General features: G+C 47.9%; 1 protein-coding gene across 1 annotated transcript in view; it reads left to right on the top strand.

Annotated features, from left to right (window-relative positions):
* Positions 1-24,824, top strand: part of CASTOR1 (cytosolic arginine sensor for mTORC1 subunit 1) — a 116,452-nt gene that overhangs the window by 53,107 nt on the left and 38,521 nt on the right. The window contains exon 4 of the mRNA XM_075319960.1: positions 20,509-20,638. Coding sequence (XP_075176075.1) covers positions 20,509-20,638 — 130 coding nt within the window. The remainder of the gene's footprint in view (positions 1-20,508; positions 20,639-24,824) is intronic.

Here is a 24,824-nt window from a genome sequence, read left to right on the forward strand (position 1 = left end):
TCTCTCTCTCCTCAACCCTCTCTCTCTCTCTCAACCTCTCTCTCTCTCAACCCTCTCTCTCTCTCTCTCCCCTCTCTCTCAACTCTCTCAACCCTCTTTCTCTCTCTCAACCCTCTCTCTCTCTCTCAACCCTCTCTCTCTCTCTCTCAACCCTCTCTCTCTCTCTCAACCCTCTCTCTCTCAACCCTGTCTCTCTCAACCCTCTCTCTCTCTCAACCCTGTCTCTCTCAACCCTCTCTCTCTCTCAACCCTGTCTCTCTCAACCCTCTCTCTCTCAACCCTCTCTCTCAACCCTCTCTCTCAACCCTCTCTCTCTCAACCCTCTCTCTCTCAACCCTCTCTCTCTCAACCCTCTCTCTCTCAAACCCTCTCTCTCTCAACCCTCTCTCTCTCAACCCTCTCTCTCTCAACCCTCTCTCTCTCAACCCTCTCTCTCTCAACCCTCTCTCTCTCAACTCTCTCTCTCACCCTCTCTCTCTCTCTCAACCCCTCTCTCTCTCTCTCCTCTCTCTCTCTCTCTCTCTCTCTCAACCCTCTCTCTCAACCCTCTCTCTCTCTCTCAACCCTCTCTCTCTGTCTCAACCCTCTCTCTCTCAACCCTCTCTCTCAACTCTCTCTCTCAACCCTCTCTCTCCTCTCAACCCTCTCAAATTCAAATTCAAATTCAAATATGCTTTATTGGCAGGACCAAAATACAATTAGTGTTGCCAAAGCAAGAGAAATACAGTAAGTGTGGTGGGAGGGATCAGGGTTATGGGGAGTTGGGGGGCACAATTTGGGCTCTGACAGTCCCGTTTAGGGGTCTTAGGTTCCCCTCAGCTTATGACATGTGGTGACATATTGGGCGGCGATCTCCACCATTGATTCCTCTTCCCCCAGTAGGAAGCGGAGTTTCATGTCCACAATCCATGGATGGAAAGCCGGGCTATGGGTGGTAAATTTCTGGAAGTGGGAGCCCCTCACTGCTGAGTATTTGTCACAGTGCAGTAGGAAATGCGTCTCGTCCTCCAGAGCCCCCTGCTGGCAGTGCTGGCACAGTCTGTTCTCTCGCGGCTTGTATGTCTGTCGTGCCGCCCTGTTTCCACCTCTAGGCTGTGGGCACTCAGTCTGTACAGGCTCAGGGTCTGCCTGTCTTTGGGGTGGCGTAGCCTTTCCAGATATGGGGCCAGAGTGTAGTCCCTCCGCAGTGACCGGTAGATGGTGAGTTTCTGGGAGTTCTCTAATTCACTCTTCAGTCCTCTATGTATTGCATCTTGCAGCTCTCTGAGATCTCTTTTATTTGGGCTTTTGTCAGGGGGTGTTGCTGACTTTGGCTGGACTGGCTGCCGGGGTTCCTGGCTTGCTCTGGGCTCCGGCTCAGCAGGGCTTTATGATGGTAGGAGCTGGGGTTGCTGTTCTGTGTGTGTGCCTGGTGTGATAGCGCCCTCTTGTGTATAGTGAACCATAAGGGGGAATCGGCCCAGCTCTGCCCTACAGGCTATGTTTGAGGTGCTGCGATGGACTTGGAGGAGATATTTACAGAACTCCATGTGGAAGACTTCGGTAGGGCTGGAATCCCACTTTGTGTGGTCTGGGTAGGTCACTGGGCCCCATACCTCGCTGCCATATAGCAGTATAGGGGTGATGACGCTGTCAAATATCTTGAGCCAGACTCTCACAGGTGGTTTGAGGTGGTACAGTTGTCTTCTGATGGCATAGAAGGTTCTGCATGCTTTTCCTTTCAGGGCTTCTGCTGCTTGCTTGAGGCGCTCCCGTTATTGCTTAGCTCCAGACCGAGGTAGGTGTAGCTGCTGGTGTTCTCCAGCGTGGAGCCATTTAATGTGAAGGAGGGAGTGTTTATTTTGTTCTGGTTCCTCTTCTGAAACACCATGACTTTGGTCTTCTTTGGTTGATGGGAAGCGCCCATGTGGTGCTGAATGTTTCCAGTACTGCCAGGCTATCTTGGAGGCCTCTTTCAGTTGGGGAGAGTAGCAGGAGGTCATCTGCGTACAGCAGGAACTTCACCTCTCGGTCATGCAGACTGAGGCCTGGAGTGGGGGAGGACTCTAGAGCTGTTGCTAGTCCATTTATATAGATGTTGAATAGAGTTGGACTCAGCCTGCAGCCCCTGTCTGACCCCACGGCCCTGTCGGAAGAAAGCCGTCCTCTTTCCGTTCACCTTCACGCTGCACCGGTCTCAGTGTATGAGCTCTTGATCACGTCGTAGGTCCTGCCACCTATTCCGCTCTCCAGGAGTTTCAGGAACAGACCTGGATGCCACACTGAGTCAAAGGCCTTTTTGAAGTCCACGAAACATGCAAATATTTTCCCCTGTTTTTTGTCGTGGACGTGGGTCTTGATGAGGCTTTGCAGGGTGTAAATGTGGTCCGTGGTGCGGTGGTTTGGCATGAACCCAGCTTGGCTTCTGCTGAGGACGTCACCCTGGGTGAGGAAGGCGATAATCCTTTTATTAATGATGCTGTTAAACAGTTTTCCCAGAATGCTGTTGACACAGATCCCTCTGTAGTTTGCTGGGTCATATCGGTCTCCATCCTTGTAGATGGGCGTTATGAGACCTTGATTCCAGCTTTGAGGGAAGTAGCCGGCACTCAGGACGTGGGTGAATAGTTTAGCCAGTGCTGCATGAATATCTGGGGAACTGTATTTGATCATCTCTGGCAGGATGCCGTCACTGCCCGCGGCCTTCTTAGATTTTAGCAGTTTGATTCTGTCTTTTATTTCCAGCACACTGATTGGTATGTCCAGTTAGGGGATAGGCCCGAGGCCCTGCCCTCCTAGCCCGTTAGGGGCCCCCTCTAAGGCTCTTGTTCTGGGGTTAGGTCGTCTTCTGGGATATTCTTGTAGAGGCCCTTGAAGTAGCTGTGCCAGATGTTGCCATTTTGAATGTGGAGGGTACTTTGCTTGGGACTTGTACCGATATGGCTCCATGTCTCCCAGAATGAGTTATCCTGGAGGGAGTCTTCGAGCTGCTGCAGTTTGTGGGAGATGTGCTTTTGTTTTTTCTCCTTGAGGGTTCGCTTGTATTGCCTCTGTAGGGTGTCATGGACCACTCTTAGCTCCTTGTTGTCCGGGTCTCTGTGTTTTTGATTTGAGGCTATCCTTAGGGAGTTGCGCAGTGTCTTGCATTCTTTATCAAACCATTTTTGGCCTTGTTTATTTGTAGGTCTCTTGGAGTTGGTCCTTCTGAGGCCTGCTAGCTCTGCCATGGTATATAGGATGTTATTAAAGTCGTTTACTGCCAGGTTGACCCCTTGCTGGTTTGATGTATAGGATTTTGTGTGAAAGTTTACAAGCAGCTCTTTAATCTCTGTTCTGTTGGTCGTGTTGGTGTATTCAATGGCTAACTGTTTGGACCACTTGAAGGATGGTGGCAAATTGTGGAGACCGCTCAAGTGGGGCTTTTGTGTGGGTGACTTGTCCGTGGATCTCAGGTACAGCAGTGTCTGGTTGTGGTCTGACATGTGGGTGTCGGGGGTGACTATGAAGGCATTCATGTTTGCTGGGTCCATGTCTGTTATGGCATAATCCACTACACTACTGCCCGTGTGGGAGTTTAGTGTAAATCTCCCTAATGAGTCCCCCCTGGTGCGCCCGTTCAGTATATGCAGCCCCAAGCTCCGGCACAGGTTCAGCAGTTTTCTGCCGCTTTTATTCACCACTCTGTCATAGCTGTTTCTTGTTGTCTGTACTGAGTCTCTGTAGAAGGGCTCATCTCCCAGGACGTATGTGTTTCCGTCAGGTGACAGGTAGTCCTTCTCTGTACCTGTCCTGGCGTTCAGGTCTCCACAGATGAGCACCTTACCTTTGGACTGGAATTGGGCAGCCTCCCTCTGAAGTTCCTCGTAGATGTCCGGCTTATAGTATGGGGATTCTGATGGAGGGATGTAGGCTGCGCAGAGGTAGATGTCCTGCTGAGAGGTGAGGATGGAGCTGCTTATCTGCATCCAGATATGGCTTTCTCCTCTTTTTATTGCCTTGATATGTTCTTGGATCTCCTCCTTGTACCATATTAGTATGCCCCCTGAGCAGCGGCCATGTTTGGTGTTCTTGTTTTTCTGGGCGGAGACAGAAAATTCCTTGTATCCCATGGGTGCGAGAGATTCCTCCTCTGCCCGGGCCCATGTCTCCAGGAGGATCTGGATGTCAATGTTCTTTAGCCTTTGTTTGAAGTCTGGGTCATTTGTCTTGGACCCAAAAGCTGAGGCATTCAATCCTTGAATGTTCCAGCTGCTGATAACTAAGGATGTCATATTTAGTTGATATACCTTATAATGAGGAAGGATAGATTTTCATAGGACATAACCGGATTTAGTGGTGGGTTTGGGTGGCATATTTTAGTAGTGTCCTAAGAGTTTGCTGCACAATGTGTTGAGCAATGTCCTTATTTCTGCCATGTTGCTGCCCTCTGTTGCTTTGTATTGCCATTTTGGGGCATGTGGTCTTGAGTATTTCTGCCATCTCTGTGGACTCTCTCCAGGGGTCTCTGTGGGCTGCCATCTGTTTGGTGGGTGTCTTGCTTGTGGTCTTGGAGGTCTGTTTAGAACCATGTCCTTTAGCTCTCTTGCTAGATGGCTGACTCCTTGTTTATTGAGGTGTTTGTCGTCATAGAGGTGATGGAGCGTTATTTCGGGGTGTCTTGCCAGCTGTATGTTTGGTGCTGAGGTAATACTGGCGGCCAGCTCTGAGTTGATTTGCTGGGTTATTTGTTGGTGTACATCTTTCCTTGGAAGCAGGGCAGACAGGATTATTTTGGTTCTGGGGAATTTTTGCTGGGCTGCTAGTGCGAGTTTTGATAGGTCCTTTGTGACTGTCTTTTGGTGGATATCGTTTGTGCCGGTGTGTAGTATGAGGTGTGTGGGCTCGGTGAAATATGGGTTACTGATCACCTCCTCTGCTTGTGGGATCGTTGAGCAGTGAATTTTTGTAACCCGAGCCGTCGGAAACAGTCTCTGAGTGTCCAGGTATTTCCCATTTGAGTCTATTATTAGGACTATATCAGGATCCAGTGTTTTATTTGGGCCATTTGGTTTCTGTGTGTTGGGTCTCTGAGTGTTGGTTGCCTTTGTTTGTTGTGATGATGCATTTTCATTGCTGGGGTTGATGGTAGGGGTTTCCTTCGTGTTGTTGGGTCCAGGGGTGTTGGACACCCTGATATGCTGTGCTTGTGGGGCTGTATTGATATTGCTGGAGTTATGTGTAGAGTCCGTCTGGCTGAGGTTGTCGCAGGTCTGTGATATATCTGGCACCAGGGTAGTTGGTGCAGGCATTTGTTTTGGGGGAGTGCTTATACTTTGAGGTGCCCTCTCTGTTTTTTGTTGTAGGATAGAGGATTTTAGCTGGGTTATTTCTTCTTTGAGGTATGCATTTTCTTCCTGCAGCCTTTGAAGTGACCTTTGCAATTCCCACAGGTCTGTTTTCACACTTGATATTTCTCCCCTCAGTTGGTCATTTGCATTTTTCTCACCTTGGCTTCTTTGAAATTCTTCTTTGAATTGAATAAACTCGCATTCTAATTGGGACAGGCAGTCTCTGAGTATATCCCTGGGGGGTTGTGATGATTGGGATGTAGATGGGGCTGGGGGGTGGCTGGAGATTGTCTGGTCACTTGTGGATATGCTTCCTTCCTTCATTAGGGTTTTCACTTGCTTTTTAATGTGCAGGAATTGTTGATGAAATTCCTCCATTTTTTGTTCCGTTCCTTGGACCATGATAGTTCCATTTCTATACATATTTATGGAGAGATTAAAGGTCTCAGGGTCCTCCTCATCCTGTACTCTAATTTGTTTGCCCCTGCTAATGCCCCGTTTTTTGATGTTCTTGTAATGTTTGCTGAGAGTCTGGTCCCAGGCTTCATGGTGCCCTGAGTAGAATAACAGATTTGTTTTTTCCCCCTGTTCATTCAAGTCTATTAGTAGTGTCTCTGGGTTTTTCTTCATAGAGTCCAGTTTTATGGCTTTTCTAGCTTCCTTGGATTTGGCATTCTCAGGGAAGGTTATCTCTAATGTGTCAGACCCCCTGCTAGCTCCAGTTGCCTTCTCCAGGTCTCCTGCATTGACTACAGTGCTATCCCCGTGTTGTTTCATTTTAAAGGGCTTTCTTTTATATTTTCTAATGCGTAATATACGATCAATTCTTATTTTAGCAGTGTATTGGCATGGAGCCCTTACCTTGGGGATGCGCTGTGCTGGTAGGGTTTGATGGTGGTCTGTTTGCTGGGTTTCCACTAGGCAATCTTGTCCTCCTTTTCCATCTGTGTATTAATTTTTCTTGTGATTTTTCTTGTCATTGCTTAAAGTCCTTAAAAAGTTTGTCCAGTGTGCTTAGTACTCCGTCATATCTGTAGATTTCCGTATTATGTCCTCCAATCTGCTCATTATAAGGTATAAACTCTGGTTGAATCAGGAGCTCATCTTACAGTGTCTTGCTCCTTCAGTGTCCAGCTCTTTCTCTCTCTCTCAACCCTCTCTCTCTCTCTCTCTCTCTCTCTCAACCCTCTCTCTCTCTCTCTCTCTCTCTCTCTCAACCCTCTCTCTCTCTCTCTCTCTCTCTCTCTCTCTCAACCCTCTCTCTCTCAACCCTCTCTCTCTCTCTCAACCCCCTCTCTCTCTCAACCCTCTCTCTCTCTCAACTCTCTCAACCCTCTCTCTCTCTCAACTCTCTCAACCCTCTTTCTCTCTCTCAACCCTCTCTCTCTCAACCCTCTCTCTCTCAACCCTCTCTCTCTCAACCCTCTCTCTCTCTCAACCCTCTCTCTCTCAACCCTCTCTCTCTCAACCCTCTCTCTCTCAACCCTCTCTCTCTCTCAACCCTCTCTCTCTCTCAACCCTCTCTCTCTCTCAACCCTCTCTCTCTCTCTCAACCCTCTCTCTCTCTCAACCCTCTCTCTCTCTCTCAACCCTCTCTCTCTCTCAACCCTCTCTCTCTCTCAACCCTCTCTCTCTCTCAACCCTCTCTCTCTCAACCCTCTCTCTCTCTCAACCCTCTCTCTCTCTCTCAACCCTCTCTCTCTCTCTCAACCCTCTCTCTCTCTCAACCCTCTCTCTCTCTCAACCCTCTCTCTCTCTCAACCCTCTCTCTCTCTCTCAACCCTCTCTCTCTCTCTCAACCCTCTCTCTCTCTCAACCCTCTCTCTCTCTCTCAACCCTCTCTCTCTCAACCCTCTCTCTCTCTCAACCCTCTCTCTCTCTCTCAACCCTCTCTCTCTCTCAACCCTCTCTCTCTCTCAACCCTCTCTCTCTCTCAACCCTCTCTCTCTCTCAACCCTCTCTCTCTCTCAACCCTCTCAACCCTCTCTCTCTCTCAACCCTCTCTCTCTCTCTCAACCCTCTCTCTCTCTCTCAACCCTCTCTCTCTCTCTCAACCCTCTCTCTCTCAACCCTCTCTCTCTCAACCCTCTCTCTCTCAACCCTCTCTCTCTCAACCCTCTCTCTCTCAACCCTCTCTCTCTCAACCCTCTCTCTCTCAACCCTCTCTCTCTCAACCCTCTCTCTCTCAACCCTCTCTCTCTCAACCCTCTCTCTCTCAACCCTCTCTCTCTCAACCCTCTCTCTCTCAACCCTCTCTCTCTCTCTCTCAACCCTCTCTCTCTCTCTCTCAACCCTCTCTCTCTCTCTCTCAACCCTCTCTCTCTCTCTCTCAACCCTCTCTCTCTCTCTCTCAACCCTCTCTCTCTCTCTCTCAACCCTCTCTCTCTCTCTCTCAACCCTCTCTCTCTCTCTCTCAACCCTCTCTCTCTCTCTCTCAACCCTCTCTCTCTCTCTCTCAACCCTCTCTCTCTCTCTCTCAACCCTCTCTCTCTCTCTCTCAACCCTCTCTCTCTCTCTCTCTCAACCCTCTCTCTCTCTCTCAACCCTCTCTCTCTCTCTCAACCCTCTATCTCTCTCTCTCTCTCAACTCTCTCTCTCAACCCTCTCTCTCTCTCTCTCTCAACCCTCTCTCTCTACCCTCTCTCTCAACCCTCTCTCTCCCAACCCTCTCTCTCAACCCTCTCTCTCCCAACCCTCTCTCTCAACCCTCTCTCTCCCAACCCTCTCTCTCAACCCTCTCTCTCTCTCTCTCTGAGCCCTCTCTCTCTCAACCCTCTCTCTCTCAACCCTCTCTCTCTCTCTCAACCCTCTCTCTCTCTCTCAACCCTCTCTCTCTCTCTCTCAACCCTCTCTCTCGCTCCTCTCTCTCCTCTCTCTCAACCCTCTCTCTCTCTCAACACTCTCTCTCTCTCTCAACCCTCTCTCTCTCTCAACCCTCTCTCAAACCTCTCTCTCTTGTGTTGTCCGAAGTGTAGGCAAGATGAATAAGGTGACGGCTTTGCTAAGTCTTGCCTCAGGTGTCGGCTAGACAGCTGCTGACACAAGGCTTCACATCTTAGCAGCTATAATGCCGTATATCAGGTACCCTGAAATCCTGCCTCCTGCTTCTTTGAGCTTCTCTCTCTCCAATGTTCTGTGCAACAACAAAACTTCCAGTATTGTTCCAATCCAGCTCTGTAGATGGAGACATCAGTGGTGCAGTCATCCCTCCCCCAGTTCCCCTAAGCAGGATCAAGTCTGTCGTGTATTTAACCACTGGCTAGCGTTTTTCTCTGTAGCCTCCCATGTATAATAAAGATTCATCTAGGCTGCACAAAAAAAGCTTTAGTAAAAGAGTGGGTATAAGCTCCTGAACCCGACTCCGTTCGCCTCAGAGATATCAAATGAAATGGGCAACCTTCCAGTGTTTGTGATGAAAAATATACTCTAAAGGCGGCGTTACATGCTATGATTTATCTGACGATATGTCGTCAGGGTTACGGATTCCGTGACGCACATCCGGCATCGTTAGCGACGTCGTTGCATGTGACACCTACGTACGACTCCGAACGATCGCAAATAGGGTGAAAATCGTTTATCGTTGACACGTCGTTCACTTTCAAAATATTGTTCATCGTTTGGAACGCAGCAGACATATTGGTACGTTTGACACCCTGCAAACGATGAACAACATCCATACGACCGCCTTGGTCAAACAATATATCGTTGAACGATGTTGCGTCATTTTTGAGATCGTTACATGTGACCGCTAATAAATGACCTATGTGCGATCTCGGCAAATCGTAACTATGATCTGGGCATGTCACATCGCTACTGAGATCGTCAGATAAATTATAGCGTGTAACGGGGCCTTTAGGTCCTAACTTTTCTCTGCACTGTCTAGGTCAGTGATCGTGAACCTTTCACTGGCCGAGTGCCCAAACTGCAACACAAAACCCAATTTTTGTTTGCAAAGTGCCAACATCGTATTTAACCAATTCTATTATGTGAACAATTAATTGATTTTAAAGTGACCTTTGCAGTCTTCTCTTCAGCAGCGGGCGCTTTATACATGGTTACCACACATTGAAGCTCAGCCACTCCCACTGCTCTTTCCAGACACAGCAGTTGGATTGATCTTTCTGGAAACAAAATGCAGAATATTAGATAGCTAAATTTTAGCATTGAATACAATCAGATTCCACCCTGAAATCCACATCCTATATTTCAAAGTGAAGATCGCTAAATTCCATAAAGTCATGAGTTGCTCCCCTCCCCCTTCATTATGTAGTAATGTCCCCATCCTGTACTAATGTCCCTTTTCAGGGCCACTTCCTGATAAATATATCCCCCATCCTGATATATATGTCCTACATTTTGGTATATTTGTCCCTCTCATGGCCCCATCCTGGAAAGTGTTACCCCATCCTGGAAAGTGTTACCCCATCCTGCTAAGTGTTACCCCATCCTTGTATATGTTTCCCATCCTCGTACAGTCGCACACAGTTTAAAAAAAAACCAAACAAACAAAACATACTCCCCTTTCAGCACCTGCTGCACGCTGCTGGGTCCTCACTTCCCATGCGTCCACAGGATGTAATTACGCCTGGGCTGTTTAATGACGTCCCCGGTGTCTTTTAGGCAACAGGCCTAGGAGAGGAGTGTCAGAACGAAAAGTGTCTCTTCCACTCCGACACAACTTTGAACTGCTAGCGCGACCGCACCAGCAATAAAAGCTGCTAAGGTGACTGTGCGCTTGCCGACAGAGGTGGTTGACATGTCTTTCGAGATGGGAGAGTGCTGTCCACTGGCGGACATAGAAGAGGGCCCCTGTGGAAGAACAATATATAGGCCCTTTACATCCCTAGAGCTCATCAAAATGCACAATTCCGCCTGGTTTGGAAGTAGAAATAGCCCCCCCTTACCTCTTGGGCCCCTGTGCAGGTGCACCAATGATATCTCCACCCCTGGTGCTGTGACCTGCAGCAGCACTGGGAGATGTCGGCTAGATCAATACCTGGCTGCTATCATGCGGCCAGGACTGATTGACTGGTCCTGTGCTTTTGGTTGCTTGAATCTGATGACCGGTTCTCTTTAATTCTCTAAATGGTGGATACGGCCTGTGTTCACAGGAGTTTTGTCTCCCATCAGTCCCATATTCATGACCTATCCTAATGAAAACCCATTTAATCATGTAGTCGTTTATCTCAAACTACTTGATCCCAAATGTAATCTATTGCTTCCTATCGTGGCCTATTTTAGACTGGGGAGAGCCGTACTGTAAAGTCATTATTCTGCAGATCTTGAATTCTGAAAATCTCTAGAAAGCTTTTCATACAGATTTCTGAAGGATGTTTACCGCGTTGAGTGAGTCTTGGCCGCTCGGTCTGGGTTGCCATGGACCTCAAAAGCTTCCTGCCTTGGATGGAATAGTTTACCCTGACAACCAGGACACAATGATCCAACTGTTACTGATGAATTTTAGCTTTGTAAAGAACATGGCAGATCCTTGTGCTTAAATATACTGTCTTTGTGCGTTCAATCACAGCGCGTCTGAAACTGTGGACTGATGGATGTGACCTACTTTATTTTTAAGTGGTGCAGTTTCACATTTAGTACATATACAGTGATTACTGCACATATTTGCTATCAAGATGTATGATGATATCATTTACTTATTTTTTTAGCATCCTCTTGCATTTATCCCCTAACTTCTGTTTTATCTTTTATGGGTGAAGGGATGTTGATTCATCTCTTTACAATCTGGAATCTGACCTATTTTCTTATATTTCTATATAAAGCAAACCCTCTGTATTTAATTTCCTTCTTTCTGTAAGCTGCTTTGTCCAGTACATACAATCGTAATTTTGTTTTCTGTTTTTTTTGGGTTTTTTTTTGTGTGTATTATTTTTTTTCTCTTTGAGCATATTAAAAGATAACTGGGAAGCCCTAGGGGGCTAGGGGGCTGTATTATACATGAAGGTCTATGGGGCTGCATAATACAATATGAAGGACACCTTATACTTGGACTAGAGGGGTGCATTATACATGGAGGACTATGGGGCTGCATAATGCAATATGATGGACACCTTATACATGGACTATAGGAGTTCATTATACATAGAGGTCTATGGGGCTGCATTTTACATGGAGGTCTATGGGGCTGCATTTTACATGGAGGTCTATGGGGCTGTATTATACATGGTGGTTTATGGGACTGCATTATACAAAATGAAGGACACCTTATACATGGACTATAGGGGTGCATTATAAATGGAGGACTATGGGGCTGCATAATGCAACATGAAGGGCACCTTATACATGGACTATAGGAGTGCATTATACATGGAGGTCTATGGGGCTGCATTTTAATTTTTAAAGTTTTATTGGTTTCAAAAGAAAAACATACAGATAGTTACATTGTCCAATACCTTAAGATATTAGGTGTTATAGTATTGAAATAGAACAAGCCTTTACAACAGGTCCAGGCCTTAAGGTGGCTTTATACACTGCAACATCGCAAACGACATCGCTGTAACGTCACCGGTTTTGTGACGTAATAGCGACCTCCCCAGCGACATTGCAGTGTGTGAAACACATCAGCGGCCTGGCCCCTGCTGTGAAGTTGTGATCGCTACAAATCGTTCAGGACCATTCTTTGGTCCTTTGTTTCCCGCTGTGCAGCATGATCGCTAGAAAGTCTGTGTGTAAAGGGGACTTAAATGTGCAGGAAGCCCTGTCCTTGGTTACCCGATATTTACCTTCGTTACCAGCCTACGCCGCTCACTGTCAGTGCCGGCTCCTGCTCCTTGCACGTGTAGCAGAGTACACATCGGGTAATTAACCCGATGTGTACTGTAGCTAGGAGAGCAGGGAGCCAGCGCTAAGCAGTGTGCGCGGCTCCTGCTCTGTGCACATGTAGCTGCAGCACACATCGGGTAATTAACCCGATGTGTACTGTAGCTAGGAGAGCAGGGAGCCAGCGCTAAGCAGTGTGCGCTGCTCCCTGCTCTCTGCACGTGTAGCTGCGTGCGCTGGTAACCAAGGTAAATATCGGGTTGGTTACCCGATATTTACCTTAGTTACCAAGCGCAGCATCGCTTCAGTGTGTCGCTGCTGGCTGGGGGCTGGTCACTGGTTGCTCGTGACAGCTCACCAGCAACCTGTGTAGCGATGCTCCAGCGATCCCTGCCAGGTCAGGTTGCTGGTGGGATCGCTGGAGCGTCTGACTGTGTGACCTCTCACCAGCAACCTCCTAGCAACTTACCAGCGATCCCTATCAGGTTGTATCGTTGTTGGGATCGCTGGTAAGTTGTTTAGTGTAAAGGGGCCTTTAGGCTCAACAACTACACAACAGTAGATAGGAAAAAATTGGACGAGTCTTACCACAGATAAGAACATATCAGATGTGCAGAGAAATGCACGGGGAGAGATAAGAACCAAAAGGAGAGGGACGGGTTTAGAATGTGAATCAGTGAATAGAGAGGTATAGGGGAGGATGTGTGATGACCGGGACAGTATTTTCATCTGTTGAATCTAAAAGAGGAGAGTGAATAAATGTTTTCTAGAGAGTGAGACATGCCAAGGAGTCTGAGCACCGTGAGTCAATTAAAGCTAAGAACTTGGGGCCCGAGAGAAAAACCTCCCACGTGAGCCATTTAGAGGCGGTTTCCAATATCTGACCTCGCGACTGGGCCACCACCATCTCCATATGGTGTACTGTATTCACCTCTGTCGCCCATTCCTCTATGGCCGGGGGAGTGGGGTCTTTCCAATGTCGTGGGATCAGTCTTGGCGGCCTGGAGGAGGGGGGGCCCATGAGGGATTTTTTATACTTTTTTTCTGACATTTTAAACATAAATAGCAAGACTGCCTCAGGGCGACTAGGGACTATGGTCCCCGTGACCTCTTGAATGGCCGCCAATACTTTGCTCCAAAAGGCCGTTAGACTCGGGCAGGACCACCATATATGGGTCACGGTGCCGCCCTGGGCTCCGCAACGCCAACATACATCCGGAACTTCGGGACACCACACATGAAGGGATGATGGGACCCTATACCACCTGGAGAGGATCTTGTAGAAGGTTTCCTACATTCTTGTAGGAACCACGGACCTATGGGTCAGGCGGAAACATCGTTCCCTCTGATCCCTGGGAAACGTCTTGTTGAGCTCTGCTTCCCACGCGGTACAGAAGCGGGGAAGTGAAGTCTCCGCCGCCTCTGTCAGGATCTTATAAATCCTTGATATGGCATGTCGAGTGTCAGGTGTTCCGGTACAGATACGTTCAAAGGGAGTTATAGACGGGAGGTGCCCCGCAGCTTGTCCCTGTGAGGTTATGAAGTGTTTAAGTTGGGCATATTCAAAATGGAACCTCAGCCTGGGGTCTCCGTTTCCCACAATATCCGAGAGTGGGAGGAGAACTCCGTCTGGGGCCACCTGGCCCAGTCTCAGGGGCCTCTGTTTTGAGCTGCCAAGAAATTTGTTGGACGATGCTCCTGGCAAAAAGTCAGGGTTGTCCGTTAGTGGCATGAGCCCCGGGCTGGAGCAGGCGTTTGCTCAATGGTAATGAGTGTACTGATTTCAGTGTTTGGTGCTGTAGGACATTGCTATTTTATGTTTAGTGAGGCGTGGCCAGTTCCACGGCAGGGTTGGGACTGATAATGGGCATAGGTCATGTGCCAGCCGAACCCAGAGTTTTGAATCGCAATTATGTAAGTGGTCCAGGACTCTGGTGTGGGCAGCCGCCAGGTAGTATCGCCTACAGCAGGGGAGCCCTGCTCCTCCCGCCCCTTTGGTTCTCGTCAGAACATTACTCCCAAGTCGGGGTCGCCCCTTAGTCCACACAAATTTGTTAAATAGACGCTGTACCTTTACCCAGTAAGACGCCGGGATATGAACCGGAACCGTCTGAAGTAGATAGAGCAGTCTGGGTAAGGCTGTCATCCTGAGGGCGCTAATCCTGCCAAACCACGAGAGGGTACCTCGACCCCAGGAATCTAGGTCCCTCTCGAGCCTGGACAGGAAACTTAGAAAATTTAGTGAAAAAAGTCTGTCCATGTCAGATGGTATGATAATACCCAGGTATCCTATACTACCATTGGGTGGCCATTTAAAGGGAAAGTTTGGCTTCACGCCGCTTACCACGTCTTGGGGGAGCGATATGTTCAGGGCTTCTGACTTATCAAAATTAATTTTAAAATTGGACCATCCACTGAAGCTATTTAGTTCCTGCATTAGGGATGGAAGAGAGGTGAGTGGGTTTTGCACGTATATGAGGAGGTCGTCTGCAAAGGTGGCACATTTGTATTCTTTATTTGCGATTTTGATTCCTTGTATGTCGGGGTTAAGACGAATGGCCGCCAGCAGGTGTTCCATGACTAAGATGTAAAGTAATGGGGATAGGGGGCATCCCTGCCGAGTCCCGTTATGTATGTTAAAGGGCCTCGACAGAGTACCATTAATTTTTAGGTGTGCGTTTGGGGAGCGGTATAAGGCCAGGATTTTGGATGAGAAGGTTGGACCGAAGCCGATGTGGGTCAGGGTCTGGGAGAGTGAGTGCCAAGAAATTCTATCGATTGCCTTTTCGGCGTCTAAAAATAGCATCATCATGGGAACTTTTTGGGTGCGAGCATGTTGAGTCAGGTCTAGGGTTTTAAGGGTATTATCCATAGCTTCCCTGCCGGGGACGAATCTGACCTGGTCCAGGTGCACCAGATCAGGCAGAAGGGGGTTGAGTCTATTTGCGAGGAGCTTAGCGTATATTTTTAGATACACATTAAGCAATGATATTGGTCTAAAACTACTGCACGCGGTGGGGTCCTTCCCGGGTTTTCTAAGTAGGGCCACATGAGCTGTCGTGGCATGGGGGGGAATGGAAACTCATCTGAGATGGTATTAAAAGAGAAGAGCATCAGGGGCGCAAGTTGTGCTGCAAACGCTTTATAGAATTTGGCAGGAAGTGCGTCTGGGCCTGAGCTCTTGTTACCTGGTAAATTACTGATTACTGTCAGGACATCTTCTAATAGGAAGGGGCGCTGAAGGTCTACAGTTATGGATCGGTTGAGAGGTTTGAAGGGAGAGGCCATTGAAGGGAGTTCACAGTTTGCTTCAAGGGGATCAGGGGTCAGATTATATAGTTTGGAATAGTAAGTGTGGAAGGTATTAGAGATATCTGGGGTAGCGTATAACAGTTCATCTCGAGAGTTCTTTATACAAGGAATTAGAGTGTGGGCTCTCCCCTCTTTTAGTGCGTTAGCCAGCAATCTGCCCGGCTTGTCCCCAAACTCGTAGAATTTTCCCCTCCCCACCTGTAACAGACGCTGATATGATGAGTCTAACAGTTTCTTGACCTCCAGTCTAGCCTGTAGGAGGGTCTGTAGGGTGGCAGCCGATAGGGCCCGCTTGTGAACGAGCTCCAGGTCTGAGACCTTACGGAGGGCATTTACCAGGTTTTGGGCCTTCTCTTTTTTAATGCGAGCCCCGTGCTTAATGAAAATGCCCCTCATGACGCACTTCAATTCTTCCAATTTGTATGTGGGAGCTGTGTCGTCTGACGAATGGTCCTCTGAGAATTGGTCGATAGCAGTCTGCACCTCAGAGGTACATAGCCCGTCCAGAAGCAAGGCCTCATTAAGCCACCACGATCCCCTAGGGGCCGGGAGGGAGGGAACCTCAACCTCGCAGTACACCGGCGCGTGGTCCGACCACAATATGTTGCCTATTCTAACCTGTCTGACCCAGGGGAGAGCGTTGTGCTGTATAAAAATATAATCTATGCGACTATATGAATCTTGAGTGTGGGAGTAGAAGCTGTAATCTCTATCAGATGGATGTGCTATTCTCCATGTATCAAACAGCTGGATGCGCAGCAGGGTTTTTTTTACACGTTTAATTGTGGCATATGATCTACTAGATTTCCCTTTAGAGTTATCTAATGTGGGATCAAGACTGACATTAAGGTCACTACAGAGCATTGCTGTAGCACGTATTAAGGGGGTCGCAGTGTCAACAAGGCCAACCATGAAGTCATCCTGTTTCTGGTTTGGAGCATACGCATTTATTATCGTAAAAGTTTGGTCCCCGGCTATCAGTGAGAGAATAATATATCGTCCTAGGCTGTCCGATGTGCAATTTACGATTTGATGAGGGAGAGATTTATGAATGGCGATCGCCACTCCATTTGAACGCGACTCTGGGTTATCAGAGAAAAACCAGGTCTGGTAGTATTTGTTCTTTATGACCGGGGTATGTCCCTTTTTGAAATGTGTTCTCTGAAAACATATTATTTTCACCTTGTGCTTGTGGAAATGGTAAAGAATCTGTGCTCTTTTCTCCGGTATGTTCAGACCCTTGGCATTAAAAGATACTATTGTCAAGTTGGCCATCTGTAAAAGAATAAAGAGTTATAGATGCATGAGATGTAAGGACAGGCTAATCTGTCCCGGCCACCAACAAGAAAGGGAAAGTACGGTGTGATCCGTGGAAGGCAGGAAAAGAATAGAAGTAGGGGCAGAAGGAACTGCAAGGGAGGAGCCCCTGCACTAACCTGTAGTTGAAGACAAGTTTTCCAGAGAAACAGCAATGAGGGCAGAAAGGACAGCAGGGGTATAGCCCCTACATAGAACACTAATTGAGAACAAACGTTCTTGGGGAGCATGTCCGCTCTACTCGGGCAGGACAGAGGAACCCGACCTATTAGGGGGAGAAAAAAGACAGACATAGCCTATCGCGGCTCCGTAATAAACTGCAAACATTAGATATAACCCTGAACACTGGCACAAATAACAAAAATATTTGAGCATAAAGGGCCTTAGATGGGCATTTAGATAACATGAAAAGTCGTTTAACTTAATTAACTAGATGTGTAATGCACTGAGTGGATTCTTTTAGCATCTACAGCTGTTTAGTTCAATTAACGTGGTCTTCCCGGTCTACGACCGCGTAGCCCCCTCGGCGGTAGGCCTCTTGCTGAGCTAAGAGACGGGGATGTAAGCAGAGGGGCAGGGCGCATTCCCGGTGCCCATGGCTGAAGCAGGGTGGTGGGCCATTGAGGGATGGTAATTGAGGGTAGGCCCAGGTTTGAGATGAAGAGTGGGAGGTCCTCTGGGGATCTCAAGACCCACCACCTCGAGTCTTTTTGCACTGACAATGAAAAGGGGAAGCCCCAGCGAAACTGGAGCCCTCTCTCTTTAAGCACATCCAGCAGGGGTTTGAGAGTGGCCCGCTGAGCCAATGTATGCCTTGACAGGTCCGGCATAATGCGGATAGTACAACCGTTATATGTTAAGGTCTGTCTTTTCCGGGCTGCTTGGAGGATGGCTTCTTTTGCTGCGAAAAAGTGTACCCTACACACGACATCTCTTGGACATGGATCCTCTGGGTCTGGGGGACGTAGCGCCCTATGGGCTCTGTCGAGCTCCAGGGTAACCCCAGGCGGCCTTTTCAACAGGTTGTTAAAAATTGAAATAAGGACTGAGGATATATCAGGGGTGGCGATTGACTCAGGTAAGCCCCTGATACGAAGATTATTTCTTCGATTTCTGTTCTCCAAGTTGTCTACATGTTGTTGGAGAGCAAATAGCTGCTTGGACTGGTTTAGCATTGAGTCCTGCATAGTTTGAACATTGACTTGGGATGTTGATTGCTGATCTGCTAGTACATCTACCCTGTGGGTGAGGGAGGAGAGGTGTGACCGCAGCTGGGAAAATTCTTGCTTACATTCTGCTACCACTTGGTTGGCCAGGGCTGCTATATCATTTTTGGTAGGAATGGATTGTAAGAGGTATCGCATGTCTGCCAGGGATGCTGGGCGGTCCTCATTTATCATATTAGTAGAGAAAGATGTTGCAGAGAAGGAACGTATAGAGTCCTGTAAAGCTTGGTCGTATAATAATAGTGGGCTGCTGCGAGTATTTATGTTCCCACTGATATTTGCTACAGTGGTGATCCGATGAGGTGGGGAACCTAGTGTCCCAGGCCCCTTATTCCACTGCGGCCGAGCAGCTTTTGCCAGGCTCCCATCTGGCGGGCTACCCTCCCAGGAAGAGCCCGTAGACCACCCAGCTGACGGGGCGGGGGAAGACGGTTCCACGGGGTCACCCCATGCTAGACTTTGGGGCTCTGGAGGTGAATGGGACCCTCTTCTCCCTCCACTAGTTCCTGGGGAAGGAGGTGTCGCAGGCGGCGATACCTGGTGCATATAGGTGTTGTCCACACCAGCTGGAGGAACGTTGCTCCCGTCTGGTCTGTGGCCCCCTCTTCTGACCAGCTCCCCCATTAACATCTGTGGGCCGGGGGGTCCTGCATTCAGCGCGGCAGGTCTGCCTGTCAGGATTACTTAAGCAAGCATTGTTGACCTTAGGGAGATCAACATATCCACTGCGGAGACACCATCACGTGTTTCTCAACGCAGTGATTCTAGAGCAAAGCCCCCTGGGAAGTATGCAAATGAGAAAGCCGCGGAGACAACATCACATGTTTCTCAACGCTGGCAAGAAACTAGCCAGGTCTTTCACCGGGAAGGAGCAACCACGGGAAGGGCAGTCTCCAGTCAAGGAGACCACCTATACCAAACATGGTATCCATCCACAGACAGCCGTTTCGGGGTATTTGCCCCTCATCATACCCCGAAACGGCTGTCTGTGGATGGATACCATGTTTGATATAGGTGGTCTCCTTGACTGGAGACTGCCCTTCCCGTGGTTGTTCCTTCCCGGTGAAAGACCTGGCTAGTTTCCTGCCAGCGTTGAGAAACATGTGATGGTGTCTCCGCGGCTTTCTCATTTGCCTGTCAGGATTGACTCACCCTCATCGGCGGTGACAGCGGGGAGCTTCATCGGCCGCAGCTTCTCGACTCCCTGGGGGCTCTGTAGTGGTGGCGGGGCTGCATTTTACATGGAGGTCTATGGGGCTGCATTATACATGGTGGTTTATGGGACTGCATTATACAACATGAATAACTCCTTACACATGGACTATAGGGGTGCATCATAAATGGACAACTATGGGGCTGCATAATGCAATATGAAGGGCACCTTATACATGGACTATAGGAGTGCATTATACATGGAGAACTACGGGGCTTCATAATACAATATGAAGGTCTATAGGGCTGCATTATAATGCATATAGGAGTATGGGGGCTGTATTATAATATATGGAGGGCTATGGAGGCTACCTTATACATAGACTATGAGGTTGCATTATAAAAAATGGAGGATCATGGGGGTGAATTATAATATATGGAGGACTATGTGGTGCAGTAAAATATATGGAGTACTAGGGGGTGAATTATAATGCATGGAGGAATTTGGGAGTTGCATTATAATAATTGGAGGGCTATGAGGGCTACTTTATACATGGAGGACTATGGGAAATGCATTATAATACATGGAGGACTATGGGGGTCCATTCTTATTATTGAAGGGCTATGTGGGACCCTTTATACTATATGGAAGGCTATATGGTAGCCATTATAGTATTTGGAGAGTTATATATGAGAGGGGGAAAGATACAAGGATGGGAAAGTTTTTTTCTGGGGGGAAAAAGGCTCTTTCCCTCAGCACCCAGCTTTCCCATGCTCTGCTATACATCTTCTCTCGGCACCCAGTTTTCACATGCTCTGATATATGAAAGCTGGGTGCTGAGGGAAAGATGTATAGCAGAGCATGGGGAAGCTGGCTGCCGGCCGAGGACACGATTGATATCAGAACATAGGAAAGCTGGGTGCTGATAGAGGGATTTCAAATCATGGGAAACCTGGGTGCTGAGGGAAAGAGCCAAGTGTCAGCGTTATTATGCCATACCTCGAGTGTTAGTGTATGTGGAGGGGGGTCCAGGTCCAAACGTTGCACTGGGGCCCATCAAACTCTAGTTAGGCCACTGAGCAAAGCTGTCACATCGTGAGCTTAGTAATGCCTTGAAATCTGACACAATACTTCACAATTAAGTATGTTGTTTGTTTAAGGGTGCATTTAGATCACCATGTAAATCTGTCCGCAGGGCTCGGACTGGCTGCTCGTCTCCCAACCCAAGTGTGACAACTTCATATATTTATATGCAGCTGTCCCGCTCGGGTCAGGAAACGCGTGGACAGTCTGAGCATTGTGGTCCAATTTTGGACCGATTTATATTGTCGTCTGAATGCACCCTTATACTGACTTATGATTCCTAATTAAAACAAGTGCATTTTAATTGACACATTTTTTTTGCCCCCTTCTACAGGTACGGGAGGACGACCTGCCTGTGGTTTTTCAAACTCTCTTGGGAGACCTTACAATTTACAAAGAAGAAAATGGAGAGTTAGTCCGCATGAGTCTTGGGGAGGCCACTAATGGCTCGAAAACCAGGAGCTGTAAGTGATATCACCAAAATGTTGGTCTCTACAATAATCACCTTCGATATTGAAAGCTGTTTTGGGCTCCATAACATATAGGAAAGTCAGGGAGAGTTTGATGTTCGCAACTAGATTAATAGAATGGGCATTTTCTATAGCCCATCAAAGTGTAATACAAATTTTTGGTCTACTGCTTTTCTAGCACCTTCGTCACGTTCACCTATCTCTACCCAAATTACTCTCCTTTTCTGCCCCCACAATAAAGTGTCCCTTCTGTGCCCCTACATAGTAATAATGTTCCACCAGTACTTTTTCCTACCGTGTTTTTCCAAAAATAAGACAGTCTTATATTTTTATTGCCCCCCAAAAAAGCACTAGGGCATATTTTTGGAGGCGGTCTTATTCTTGGAGAAACACGGTTGGGGGTAAGTTTACCCCCCAAAAAAGCAGACACCCCCCCCACTTCCCAGGAGACTCATACTCACCAGACCAGGACGTCTGCGTGGTTCCCAGGTCCTCCTGTGATCTCCGGTCAGTGCTGCACGCCGTCCTACCCTACTGCTAGCTGACACACACAGCAGATCACACACACAAACACAGCAGATCACACCTACACACACACACACACACACACACACACACACACACACACACACACACACACACACACACCAGATCAGAAAAAAAGCCGATTGCAGACACACAGCAGATCACACACACACACAATCACATCACATCCAGCACTTACGGCCGCAGGGAATGAGAGCAAGTCATGTGTCCGGCCGCAGGTCCTGTTCGTTGCGCTCCACTGCACTGCCTCTCAGGATTCTGCCGGCGAGAAGAGATCGGTGTCGCTGGATGAGGTAAGTGTGTATGCGATCCGATGTGTGTGCGATCCGATTTTTGTGTGTGTGATTTGATGTTTGCTTGTGATTCGATGTTTGTGTGTGCGATCTGATTATGTGTGCGATCTGACTGTGTGTGCGATCCGATGTTTGTGTGTGAGATCTGGTGTGTGTGTGAGAGATCTGATTTTGTGTGTGTGTGTGTGTGTGTGTGTGTGTGTGTGTGTGAGAGCTGATGTGTGCGGGTGTGTGATCACTGCAGGTCCTGCCGCTCAGCGTCGGGTGAGTGTAATTGCCGGGTGCCGCTGTGTATAATGAAGTGTCCTGCAGTATCTGTATTTTTTTTAGCTGCATGGACACTTCATTATTGATCCGCGACTAGGGCTTATTTTCGGGGGAGTGCTTATATTTAAGCCTTGCTCCGAAAATGCTGAAAATCCCTGCTAGGGCTTATTTTTGGGGAGGTCTTATTTTTGGAAAAACGCGGTAGTAATATTGATCCCTTGTGCCTCTTTACAGTTATACATGCCCTGTCTCCTTGAACTAAAAAGCCTATTCACTCAAAAAATTATAAATGAAAAAAAGTATATTCTTTATTAAACAACAATAGTTACAAAAGGTTAAAAAATGCATGAGTACACAATAAAGGCAGCACAAAACGGCAAGATGAGATAAGATGCACTGAGAAGCAAAAGGGTAACATTGGTTTTTTTTCCCCCAAAAATCTTTTATTACAAAGAGGAAACACAAACCATTTACAATCGCATAGGGTGGGACTGATTCAATGATTGAAGAAATGCAAAAACAAATTCTGCGGCTTCCCTTGTCTGGAAAAAGGCGATTATGGAGTCCAAATAATATGCTAATCCCATAGAACATCCACCTCCCTTAACTCGAAACTGAAGTATTTTCTTACAACAATTAAATAAAGAATTGCAATACAGAAGAGGATAAAAAAAAGAAAGATAAGAGAAAGAAAAGAGTTTGGGGGGGGGAAGGGAAAGGAAGGAGCAGGGACACAAGAATAGGGTAGGGTTAGGTACCTCGTACTCGCTTACATGACTGCCTGGAATCTTTTAAACCTGCAGAGACTAAAGGGTGCTTTACACGCTGCGACATCGCTAGTGATCTCGTTAGCGATGTGACACGCTAGATCGCAGATGCGATCTGCCGAGATCGCACATGTAACCGGCGCTACAAAAACGACCTATGTGCGATCTCGGCAAATCGCATCTGCGATCTAGCGTGTCACATCGCTAATGAGATCGCTAGCGATGTCACAGCGTGTAAAGCCACCCTTAAGTTCTCAGAACCACAGAGTACTCATGGGGAGTCTCTGAATAAAATCCACTCTTGTCAAATTTGAAAAGGGTAACAATGTTTTGAACTTTTGTCTTTCAGGCTCCATATCTCAACATCCACTACAGTTTCGAACGTGAGACTACATTCATTTTTATAGACAATCATCTTAACTATCTCATACATAAGTATGATTTGCAACTAATTAGCATATGATTAGTTATGCTGATTCTTGTCATGTCACATCATTGTTACTGTTTTGCTCCTGGTGGTGGAAAGATCTTTTTCTTCCTGTATACTACAAACTACAACCTGTTCTCACATTCCCTAATATCTCGGTGTGTTATTGTTGATTAACAAGCAAAAAGTCACTGCTTCGAATCGAGGAGCAGCCATAAAGATTTCCTAAGAAAAGAAAAACCGCATCAATCAGTTCATTGATAGTGGTTTCTTAGCCAAGAAAATTGCTAAACTGCATCATGTGAGTGCCATGACAGTTGGAAGAATATGAAATGAAGTTAGTCTATCCACTCAAAAGCCAAGAGGTGCACATCCAAATAAAATATCAGAGTCAACAAGTCAGCTCATCACAATGTGTATCCATTCTGGAGAGACAAACACGGACGTGGAGGTGGATCATATGCTTCATAAGGCCCCTTTCACACGTCAGTGATTCTGGTACGTTTGTGCTTTTTTTAAAACGTACCAGAATCACTGACATACGCAGACCCATTATAATGAATGGGTCTGCTCACACGTCAGTGATTTTTCACTGCACGTGTCTCCGTGCGGCGTACCCGCGTGTGCGTGATTGCCGCACGGAGACATGTCCATTTTTTTCTGGCATCACTGATGTCCCACGGACCACGCAGTGGTGTGGTTCGTGAAACACGTGCCAGAAAAAAACGTGCTTTTAAATAAAAAACATTTTAACTCACCCGGCGTCCAGCGATGTCCTCTGCAGCCCGTTCTCCCTGCTGCTTCTGAGCCGGCTCATTATTGTCGCACATATTCATTATGCGCAACACAGCCGACCCGGAAGCAGCTGCTGCGGGGGTCACCGCCGGCCGGATGCTGCACCGCGGGAGCGATCAGCACCATGGACAGCAGGAGCGCGCACAGGTGAGTTGTTTTCTAAGTGCAATCACGGGCCACGGAGAACGGACCCCGGATTGCACTTAGACAACCCACGTGTGCCGTGAATCACGGCACGCGCAGGGACATGTGCGTGTTTTACACGCCAGTGAAAAACGTCACTGTTTTTCACTGACGTGTGAAACGGGCCTAATACTGAGATCAGATGTCCATGCAAGCACTGTGCCAGTCTGAAATGTTGGTCCGAAAAAGGTAAGGAAGCCTTGACTTCAATATTGTCATAAGAAGTGTCAGCTCTAGTTTGCAAAAAAGTATGAAAAGTGGAGAAGTAGAAGATTAGAAACAGGTGATTTGGGGTAATGAGACAAAACTCAATAGCCCAGGCTCTGATGGGTGCAAATGGGTCTGGAAGAAACAAGTAATAAGGGGTTAAGGCTACTTTACACACTGCGATATCGGTCCCGATATCGCTAGTGTGGGTACCCGCCCCCATCTGTTGCGCGACACGGGCATATCGCTGCCCGTGCCGCACAACATCGCCCACAGCCGTCACACATACTTACCTGTCTGGTGACGTCGCTGTGACCGGCGAACCGCCTCCTTTCTAAGGGGGCGGTCCGTGCGGCGACACAGCGACGTCACTGAAACGTCACTGAACCGCCGCCCAATAGCAGCGGAGGGGCGGAGATGAGCGGGACGTAACATCCCGCCCACCTCTTTCCTTCCGCATAGCAGCCGGGAGGCAGGTAAGGGGAGCTTCCTCGTTCCTGCGGCGTCACACGCAGCGATGTGTGCTGCCGCAGGAACGAGGAACAAACTCGTTACTGCTGCAGTAACGAGATTTGAGAATGGACCCCCGTGTCGCCGATTAGCGATTTTGCACGTTTTTGCAACGATGCAAAATCGCTTATCGGTGTCGCACGCAACGGCATCGCTAATGCGGCCGGATGTGCGTCACGAATTCC

This window comes from Anomaloglossus baeobatrachus, chromosome 1 (assembly GCF_048569485.1).
Source record: "Anomaloglossus baeobatrachus isolate aAnoBae1 chromosome 1, aAnoBae1.hap1, whole genome shotgun sequence".
NCBI lineage: Eukaryota > Metazoa > Chordata > Amphibia > Anura > Aromobatidae > Anomaloglossus > Anomaloglossus baeobatrachus.